The sequence below is a fragment of the Brachycentrus maculatus genome, unplaced genomic scaffold (assembly GCF_059751285.1).
Source record: "Brachycentrus maculatus isolate JH-2025_06_01 unplaced genomic scaffold, ASM5975128v1 h1tg000190l, whole genome shotgun sequence".
NCBI lineage: Eukaryota > Metazoa > Arthropoda > Insecta > Trichoptera > Brachycentridae > Brachycentrus > Brachycentrus maculatus.
In genome coordinates, this window is record NW_028280941.1 from 1,161,755 (window position 1) to 1,172,856 (window position 11,102).

The 11,102-nt window shown below is 34.0% G+C and overlaps 1 protein-coding gene across 1 annotated transcript; it reads left to right on the top strand.

The window, feature by feature from the left end:
- Window positions 1–7,990: 7,990 nt before the first annotated feature.
- On the top strand, window positions 7,991–9,994 carry LOC148307759 (serine/threonine-protein kinase RIO3-like). Its single transcript, XM_088262833.1, has one exon. The coding sequence runs from the start codon at window positions 8,146–8,148 to the stop codon at window positions 9,718–9,720; it is 1,575 nt and encodes a 524-aa protein (XP_088118959.1). The 5' UTR covers window positions 7,991–8,145; the 3' UTR covers window positions 9,721–9,994.
- Window positions 9,995–11,102: the final 1,108 nt, after the last annotated feature.

Consider the following 11,102-nt stretch of genomic DNA (forward strand, 5'->3'; position numbering starts at 1 on the left):
ACCCCTGACATTTCTTCGTTTCAATAATTCTTACAAATACATTGTGAATTTTCATTGTTTAAATTTTTCATATATCGCTCACTCCTTTCAAGAACGTCATAAATCAAAATTCGTAAATTTTCAGTTGTGCACGTTTTCGGAATGCCCAGAAAATGAACTATATCCTAGCAAAAGAGGCATATTTCTAACTTAACCCGCTACAGGGCAGAAAATGTTGCTTTTGCATTTTGAAGAAAAGGTACTGTTTAATTATTTTTTAAATAAACCAAATATTTTTCCAATGAAGAAAAAACCTTCAGGTTTCACCTAAAAAGATCTGTTGCACAGTAAAAAATTCAATAAAAGACTTGATATTTATTTTTAATTTATTGTATTATATTTTTAAACTTTAAAAACGTTCTACTGAAAAATCAAGTTTTTTGATTTATGACGTTCTTGAAAGGAATGAGCGATATGGCACTGATATTATGTTTTCAAATAATATGAAAGAATGGAAACTATTAAGTTATTTTTACATTTTAGTGTGTCCAAATACTTGCTCACAAATCTGGATTATCTCCAATAAAGAGTTATTTTGTTATTTTATTATAAAAAAATATAATATACCAGGAAAAAAAACTAACGTAGAAGACATCATGGATCGCGTAGCAAAACTCAAATGGCAGTGGGCAGGACATATTGCAAGACAGGACCCCAAGAATTCTGCGATGGAGACCTTAGGAGAACAAAAGAGGTGTCGAAAGACCCCAATAGAGATGGTCCGACGACGCACAGTGATTCACCCAGAACAAGCTAGGTGGACAAAAACATTTTACTCTACGATTTGATTGTTCTGGTATTGATCAATATTATTTCATTGATTTTTCGAATAATTATGCATTTTTTGATAATTCTGAAGCTTTGGGAATATTTTAATTAAAAAAAACTTAAGGACGAAATAAAAAAAGTATTTAAAAAAAACAGTATTGTTATAACAAGAAAATACATAATATACACAATTAATACAAACCCTCATCCGCACCCCAATGGTGCATAGGGCACTGTATCATACAAACGCAGTGTTATCTTGATCGTTAACACACGAAGGAAAGGTGATCAGCCCTCCGCTTCAGGTACCAGTCCAGGGTAATATGGAATAAATATTCGAGTGAAAAAATCACTTTTATTTATTTGACCCCCCTGGGAATCGAACCCGGGACCCCCAGAACGGTAGCCGAGCGTGCTGACCATTACACTACGGACGCGGATACACAATTAAACACATCATTAATTTTACAAATAAATTTACTCTTAATACTATACACTCAACTTGTGAGGGCCTCCGATAGTCACACATCAATGGCATTTTATGACCAAAATCGCGTTAATTCTTAAATAATGATTAAACAAAAAATTAAACCTGTGGTAGGCAAATAATTATTTCCCTATATTATTGTAGAATTATAGCAATTTTTATCATAAAATGCGATTAAACTGTCGCTGTCAGAAGCCCCCTTTTGTTATTGTTATTGTACCCATAAACATAGAATAACATTAATAAATAATACACAAGACTAATAATCATTATCACGACTCATCATCAATTTCACAATCAGAGGAATCAGATATTAAATAATCACCATCGTTACATGGATGAAAGTTATTTGCCACCTGATGTTCTGCTATTGAAGGCAGGACAATTAAATTCAGAACTTCCAACGGTAATTTATCGGTTCTCTTTCTAGGTACTTCTCTGAGTGAGTTAATTACAGGATCGGATGTTTTCAAAAGCATATTCAATAAATCTGTATTCGTGGAAGTACGTGACAGTTTCCTAGTATGGTGCTCGCGGAATCTACGACAATCTTTATTTCGGGCCTCTTGAGATTCCTCCGAGAGCTCCCCGACTGGAAGAATGAATGTTTTAAAAACCACCGTACTGTGTACTAGACTTGAGGCTGACTTCCTCCAGATGATGAAGAAGCGCAGGGATGATGCATTTTTATATTAAATTTTACATCTACGCCCTCTAACCAATTTTTATTTTTGTTTAAAAAATTGTCCGTCTTCATATTAGCTGCAGCCCACTTTTCAGAGAATTTTGACAAAACACTTTGAAATTTTATCAGTAAATGCTTCTTTGAATCAAAAATCATATCCGTAACACTAAATTTTTTAATAATAAAATCCATCAGACGAAAATTTCGTTCTTCTTTCGCATGTTTCCGCCATTCTTCAAATACTTCTAATTTCGAGAGAGAGCACTCACGATCTGAAAAAAATAAATAAATAAAAATTGCTACTATATGTCTTATAAAAATTATATATCGTTGTATAGCTAATGAATGTAGCTACATAATATCAAAAAATTAGCCTGGATACATCTGGGGACAAAAAGATGCATACGTTCAAAAATTTAAAACGAAAAAAAAAATTACAATTTTTACGTAGTTTTTCAAACTCTATCATAACACATATTGTCGTGCATTTGAACCAAATTTAAAATAAAATAAAAAAATTCATACCCTCTTAAGTAAAATCCATTACAGCAATAGTAATATTCCTCACTTCAAGTCTTGTAAGATGTTATTGAAAGCACTGCAAAACAGCAACTAAATTGTTTACAAAAAAGGAATAACCTTATCACTTCATTTCAACCGCTTATGACTCATCGTTCTGGAATATTTGCCATAATAATTACCTGGAATTGTGACTAATGGGGGGTTGTTATTATCATGTTATCATCAATAAGTCGATTCATTGAATTGACTTTTGTCTTGCTGGCTTGTTCTGGGCGAATCACTGTGCGACGCTCGCTGTGGGGGGTAGAAACTGGCTGCAAGCAGCAACCAACCGGAGGAAATGGAAAGAAGGGGAAGAGGCCTATATCCAGCAGTGGAGGTCAGATGGCTCATAAAGAAGAAGAAGTAAAAGAAGATTTATTTTTTTGTATATTATATTTTTGACATCTCAACATAGATGAAGAAGGAAAAAAGTTAAAAGTTTAAAAGTTTAATGATCCAGGATTCGGACATCACATACAAATGAAAGAGTTTCTGCGAAACAAAAAGCTTATTTAATCTCACTACAGATGTCTCTAGTGATTCAAGCACTATATTTCAAATTTTAAACAATATTTATAAAAGTTTCAAGAATCTGAGTAGTGTGGTTGTCAATCATGGGTAGAATTGATGAATATTACACGTGTATAAAGTGATCACATAAACCAGCCTATGACAGATCGTAAGCCCTGTAAATACCCAAACTCTCATATTCTTCTTAATATATGTTAAGATGTTAATTTAAATAAATATAATTATGTAAATTACATAAATTTTATTACACTATTCTTGGCCGAACGCACTATCCACTACAAAACGAAGGCGGACAAAATACCAATAATAAAGTTTTTTTTCTTCAATATGATTATTTCTGACATTTCCGGCTTTTGCCCTGAGCCCTGAACGACCTGAAAAACTCGCTAAATGAAATATGCCATTTTGATACAAGGAATTATTACTATAATCGCTATCAACTGGGAAACGAATGCCAACTTTTATTCCTGCTCGTATGAACGAATTTATCTAGATTTCCTTTTTGAACCGATTTTTATATGAAATTTATTTTGGTCATTATCGCATTCTCAATATTGCGTGTTAGTTAGGTTATGAACACTGTTACATAAGTAGAAGTCATTTGAAGAAAATTCTTAGGATATAGAGGACTTTAAAAGTAGTAAAATGACGAAATTTAATGGAAGAAATAGATTTTAAGGGTGTTTTTTTTATTATTTAAACGCACATTCCCATTCAAAAACTTTTTCCCGCACCCGAGATCATGAATCTTTTTAAAATTTTATAGTCAAATAAATAAAATTAAAAAATTACATTTAAATAAATATATTTATTAAATTTTTCATTTATTTCATCACTTTATATACCTCTCAGATCATGGTCTACCACTTCGTTCTTTCCAAGAAAGAACACTTTCCATTCCTCGCCACAACACATCATTCTTCAGCAATTCCTTCTCTGTCCAAGCGGCCAGACCATGGAATGAATTACCTCTTCTTGTAAAAATTCACCTTCTCAGATAACTTTTAAGAAACGTCTTAGACATTATTATCTATCATTAGATACCTAACTGTCCATCAAACCTCATCTCATAGTTTTTTCCTCTACCTCCTTCCCTAAACTCCCTTTTTCCTTTGGCTTCCTCATTATCATTAACTTGTAATTTATGTTTTTTTATGTTCAAGCACTATCTACCCTCTGATTGCAAACAGGTATAAATGGTATCAAACGTTTTGACCAATATCATTATATCTAAAATAAATAATTAAAAATGACAAATTACAATCATGATACTAATACATTTTTATAATTTATATAGCGCCATTTTCGCAAAATACTGTCTCAAGGGCACTTAAACAAGTGTCCCCACTTCCGAGTATTCCCGTGCCGAGGGCACATTTCACGTAATTTATTTCAAAATTATAATGTGAGAAAATTGTTTATGCAATCAAATACGACATGGCAGATGATGCTATATTTTTTTCACTGTTTCTTATAACCGTATTTGATTATTATACCTGGCTATAAATTTTAAAGACAAATATTTTCATTTAAAAAAAATGTGTAACTTATTTTAATTCTTAAATTGAAAAGGGCAAGATTTGAATCCTCTTTCGTAGCTAATGAATAATATAATATTAACAAATGTACATAGGTGCATAGGGCACTGCATCATAGAGATGCAGTGTTATCTTCATAGTTAATTGTATGAAGGCAAGGTACCACTGCTCTGCACTTCTAGCACCAGTCCAGGGTGACATAAAATAAATATGAGTGAAAATTAACCAAGTTTATTTTGACCCCCCCCCCCGAGAATAGAACCCGGGACCTTCAACATGGTAGCCAAACGCGCTGACCACTATATATATATATATATATATATATATATATATATATATATATATATATATATATATATATATATATATATATATATACATATATTATTTGCAAGTACTTTTGACATCCTATATACTCGCACATTTATACGTTTTACACATTTGTGATATAAGAGTTAAGAGTTAAAAATAATGTGACTCTATTATGTTTTCGACATAAATGGTCGTAATCGAAAATTCAATCACTCCTAAATTGTTTTTGCGAATTCGGCTTGTTTCTATTTTGAGTGTGATCAAGTCCTGATAGTTTTAATATAGTATTGTCATAAAAAAAATATGTAAACCGATTGACAGAACTGTATCGGTTGCTAACAACATAATACTGTCCACATTGCATGCATCTCTGAACACGTATGTTGTGGAAATTGATTTTATGGAATGATAAAATAAAAAATAAAAGGATAAAATCATCTAGCATTATATTCCTTTTTTTAAACCATACAATGCGGCTATAATATAAATTACACAGGCATTCATAACTTCGTAGTATTCGTTTAAGCGCAACTTATTTTTTCTAAATCCAGATAACATTTCACGTAATGGAATTTTCTCAGTGTGTTGGTTTATTAGCTAATAAATTAATTTGAAAAATCACAAGACCATCGGTAACATTGTTATTGAAATCTGTAGAGAACTAAGGGAGATATGAAGGATCAAACTTTAGATATTTTAATAAAACGAAAAACGGACACCACTATACGTCATCAAATTTTACGTCACCGGGTGTGTTATGGGGCGTATCCCTTTATGTATCTGCTTTAGAGAGCTGTTATAGTAGTAGTGACGTCATTCGTTACCAACTTACGAAAACAACGTATTTACGAAGGCGAATTTTGCAAAAGAAAATGATGAATGAACATATCGATTATATCGGCTGTTACAAACACAAAACGAGTCTAATACAATCCTTTATAGGTTGAGTATGTTAAATTAGATATTCCTCCCGTCTGAAAATGATCTATTGTTTTTTTTTCATTAAAACACCGTTTTTGCTTTAAAATAATTATTCGGTTTTGAAAAGAAAAAAGAGGTTTTAAGAGATAAAGAGTTTTAAAAATATATGTAAAAATATTGTTTCTATAAATGTATATTATAATAAACAAAAAAATTATAAACATTATTTAAAAAAATCGGGCGTGAACAGACATGTAACCTCTCCGGTGGTCTCCGTTGGAGTGAATTGTCTTTGCGATATCCCCTTAACATATTTTAAAGACATTTCACCAAAAGAGCAAGACAAGTTCTGAAAATATGTAGTATCCTCTTATTCTCCTTCCGGCTCATGTCCGCACCCAAAGGGTGCATAGGTCACTGCATCTAAGACAATACTGTGATACCTGGATCGTTGATTATATTAAATCAACATTATAAGGGCGATACGTGGAAGTCTGTCATCTAACATTCTGTTTACATGATCATTCCAGTATCGCCTTCGTTGTCGTCTCCACGTATCGCCTTTCAAGGAATCTCTGAAGAATCCAAAAATATGTAAAGACAGCTCGGAGTCAACACCCCAAGAGCTACAATCGGAGGCATAAACAGATCCTTAGGATTTAGAAAAAGCAGAAGAAGAATATGATGAGTTCGCGCTCCCAGAGTAAAACATGACAATTTCATATGAAACCACGTATAAATGATAAACGATATTTCGGTGGTTGATTACAAGTATGTATATCAAAGCAAGGTGATAAGTCATGCGCTCCGGATACAGGAATGAACGATGCTAGATGGGATGTAGACAACGTAAGCAAGGGAGCTGAGAATGAAGGTGCTTATTGGTATATGAGAAAGTATATGGAGGAGGAAGATTGGATTTTATAGGGAAGGAAAAGGAGAATGGATGCATGGCTAGGGCACTCGGGGTTGTATACCCATACTCGTACTACTTTGTGTAAGCTGAACATTAATAATTTGTACGAGTTGATTGAGAAAAATACGCAGAAGGTACTTAGGTGTAAAACATAAGCCTACTAAGGATTGCAATACGGATTATCCCGAAACTTAAATAACTAGGATTTTTCTACTTTACCTGTAGAATTAGAATCCGAACTTAACACGTTGACTGGCACGGCAATTTTCAGAATTCTGGTCTAAAAGCCAACCTTAAAAATATTATTTTACTTCTTGATTTTTCATAATAAAAATTATAACTATATTTTTTCTTCATTTATTACGAAATTTTCTGTACATGAAAGCCAGAATTGATTTGTTGGTCACTATCCAGAAGCCATCTATTCATATTAGCACTGATTTTATTGTAGCTGTTCGAATATGGCAAGTTAACACGTTACGAGATAACTCGTGGTCGGCGTCCTAGCAAAGAACGCAATCAACGAGTTATCTCATAGTCTTAAAAATTATTAATTATTTAGATCAAGTATTTCAAATACTTGAATGTGGTCAGGTCAGGGGTCGGAATAATTAGCGGGTGTGAATGAGCGGCGTGATGGTAAGTGAGTTTTTAAGCTAATTATTGATAAATAACTTTAAAAAATAGGTACATTTTCCAGGTCCTCGGAACCCACTGTCTATAAACCTCTCTCCGAACAGGTCTTTTCCTTTTTCGTTACTGCAAATACATGAATCACATATAAAATTCTGAATGAAGAAAACATTTCTTGAAAAAACTATCCTGTGCTTTGTAAGTAGGTAAGTAGTTTCTTGTGGGATTCATTTATTCGGAATTCCGTAAGAGTAAAATGCCGGCGGATAACATGCGTGTATTAGCAGGCTAAACAATTTCCATCCATTTATTCTATAGCTTTTCTTGCACAATATTGTGCAATATTTGGTGTACACGTCAGATTTCCGAATACACAAAACAAAATAATATGAATTCGGGACTACGTGACATTTCAAATGCTTTATTTGGAACTAAGTTGTTTTTTTTTTGTTTATTAATATTTGTTCAAATGAATAGGATAAAGAAAATATTGATATATTAGAGTTTTATAAATACGTATGCAATAAGGCTTAAATAAACCAAAACAGTGTTGCCAACAGAACCACGCTGCACTTGGCATTTGTCGACTTGTCTCTACTTGTATTTGTAGCTGTCAAAGTTGAAGTCTATAATTTCGTTCCGTATTTATATAACGAATATTTTTCGTGATAATATATATTTCGTGAGAGGCGAATAACTAATCGTAATAACTTTCAAAATTAAATTACGTACTATAAAAAAGTAAACAAAAATGGCCGAAGAAGTTGTAAAAACTCACATCAGAGAAAATGTTCTGTATGCCCGTGTTGTGGCCAATAATCACGTGTCAAACGATGGTGACATACCCCCAGAATTATTGTCAGATGGTGTTCAAGAACCACTCCCGGAATTCTGCGATTCAGATTTGACCATTGCTCAACTTTTGCAAGCCCAATTCGATCAAGAATACTCCGAACAAATCAAAATCAACGAGATGAAAAGGAATGGTTTATACAAATATGAACTGTTTCCTGACCAATTACTCCAGGAGCCCGAGGAAGAAACTGATCAAAGGGAAGAATGGGACCATTTCGAATCGAATGAGAAGGAGTACGCCAGCATTCCGTCCTGCGGTTATAAGATGGAGGACGGCAAGGTTGTTACGAAACATGACAAGACTATCTCCGGCAGGAGAAACGCCAGCAAGGTGATGGAGTTCCCTCCAGAGTTCCAGACCGGTGACGCCGGGTCCTTCGACATGCAGCTCTCCAACAGGGTGTTCAACGGTCTCAAGGCGCACTCGAGGGCTCAGCGCACTAAAAGAAATAAGATGCTCGACAGGAAGGAGAGTCAAGCTACCGCCGTTCTGGGAGTGGACGAACCGACGCGTCTCCTGCTCTATAAACTTGTAAACAACGGAATGCTGGAAACAGTGAATGGAGTCATCGCTACCGGAAAGGAGTCCGTCGTAGTACACGGGGATAGTGATCCTTCGTACACCGCTATGGTCCTTCCTAAAGAATGCGCTATTAAAATTTTCAAAACTACACTCAACGAGTTCAAAACTAGGGAGAAATACATTAAAGATGATTATAGATTTAAGCAGCGGTTCTCCAAACTTAATCACAGAAAAGTTATCAACATGTGGGCCGAAAAGGAGATGCACAACATGATGAGGATTCAGAAACTCGGCTTGAAGTGCCCCGAGATGATTTGTCTGAAGAAACATATTCTGGTAATGTCGTTCATTGGTGAAAATCACAGGCCGGCACCTCAAATCAGGGAAGCGACTCTGAGTTCTTCGCAGTGGCGATCCGCCTACCGCCAAGTCGTACATTTTATGGATACGCTATACAACAAAGGGCGGTTGGTTCACGCGGACTTGTCGGAGTACAATATTCTATGGCACAATGACCATTGCTGGTTTATAGACGTTTCTCAATCTATAGAACCCGATCATCCTAGCGGCCTACAATTCCTCTTAAGGGATTGCGGCAACATATCGTCATTCTTTAAGAAAAGGGGTGTTGCCGGAGTGAAGTCAGCCGAGGAGCTGTTTGAAACGATAACGGGATTACAGGGGCGCGAGTTGGACATCCGAGAACGCCTACACTGCAAAGGACCATCAGCTCGCCAGATAGACCAACTGCGGGAAGAGAGCGAAGAAGGTTTACCTTCTAACTTACCGCAGCAGTATCCGTTTGACTTTGCGTGGGATGAGAGCCAGTTGGACAAAAGACCACCTCAGTCGTCAAAAAATATTGATTTTAATATACAGCACGATGGCCTCCGAGATGATTTTGAAGAAATGTGGAAAAAAAGCAAAGAAGAAAAGAAGGAAGAGTAACCCATTATATCTCGCTTTATTTACAAAAAAAATATATTAAAACTATGTATTGGATATGTATGAATGTACATTTATGTAAATTTGAAATGTATTGTTTCAACTTAATTGAATCGTAGACTCTTAAACACGATGTTTGTAAATAAATAATGTATTATTCAAAGTTTTCTCTTGAAAAAGAAGTTTAATTTATTAAACAGATTATTATGAATTTACAATAAAAATAGCATTACAAAAAATATTACATAAATACTTTTTGTTATGTTTAAAACAAAAATTCCATTTGTGTTTTACTTGTATGTATGCTTTTTTTGTCATTTTTAGGTGATCAGGTTGTGGAAGAGGATCATACCATTGGTTCGTTAATAGTTGTGGAAGATTATTTATAGACACAGCGCTGTTTATTTTGTAAAATCAACATGAACTGCTATAGAATGAACATCTTTTTTGTGAAATTAAATTTTTTTTTGTTAATATTTTGTCTTCTATATAGGAAATGCATATATATATTTTATGGATTTTTTAATTGAAAATTTGTTTTCTCCAATGGTAATTTCGTATTTACATGCCCTGAACATTATTATTTGAGAAAATTGTGAAATCTAGATGCATAATTACAAACCTTCCACACACATTTTGATTGTTAGTATTCAGTTTACTAATAGAAAAAAAATTTGAGATAAAAAAAGCAATCATGGAGTGCAGCATCTTAGAATATTTTCACAACAAACAGATAGATGTACGGATTTTTTTTTGATAATATTGTTATGGTGCAATAATTCCAACTACTTGAACTTGAACCTATGACCCCAAGCGCCCACTAAAGGCAGGGCAAGGGTGTAAGCAGGGAATGTTTATATTATTATTACACTCAACCCTTATGAAAGCTAGACAAAGGGGTCTGTACACACTTGTCCTTGTACTGTCCTAATCCGAGTTATTATTACCGATACCCGAGCCCTGTAATAATATAATTATATACATCCTGAATAAGAAATTTTTATATGGTAAACTTTTTTACTGTAATTTTACAACTTGGCAAAATGGAAGTTTTGACTGTATGTAGATTTTTTTAAATATTACCTACCTAAATGTAGGAGCACAAAGTGATAGACTGGAGACATTTAGTTAAATAATCTCTTAAGAAATTTTAAGTATTATAAAATGATAGTGACAATGTTGTGACATTACAATAAAATGCCTGAGACAATCAGAATGATTCTATTCATTCTATTTGGAAGAAAATAACGCTACCAAATGAGAATACAGCAGCAATGCCTTCGCCCTAAGCTCATCAGCTTATGTAATTTGAGGATATGTGTCCCATATGATATAGATTACTCCCCTCCTTTCAAATCTGGAGCGCAGGATTGATTACTTGGCTT

Bases quoted from the DNA above. Each gene is read 5' to 3' on its own strand.
- LOC148307759 (XM_088262833.1), top strand. From the start codon at position 8,146: ATGGCCGAAGAAGTTGTAAAAACTCACATCAGAGAAAATGTTCTGTAT.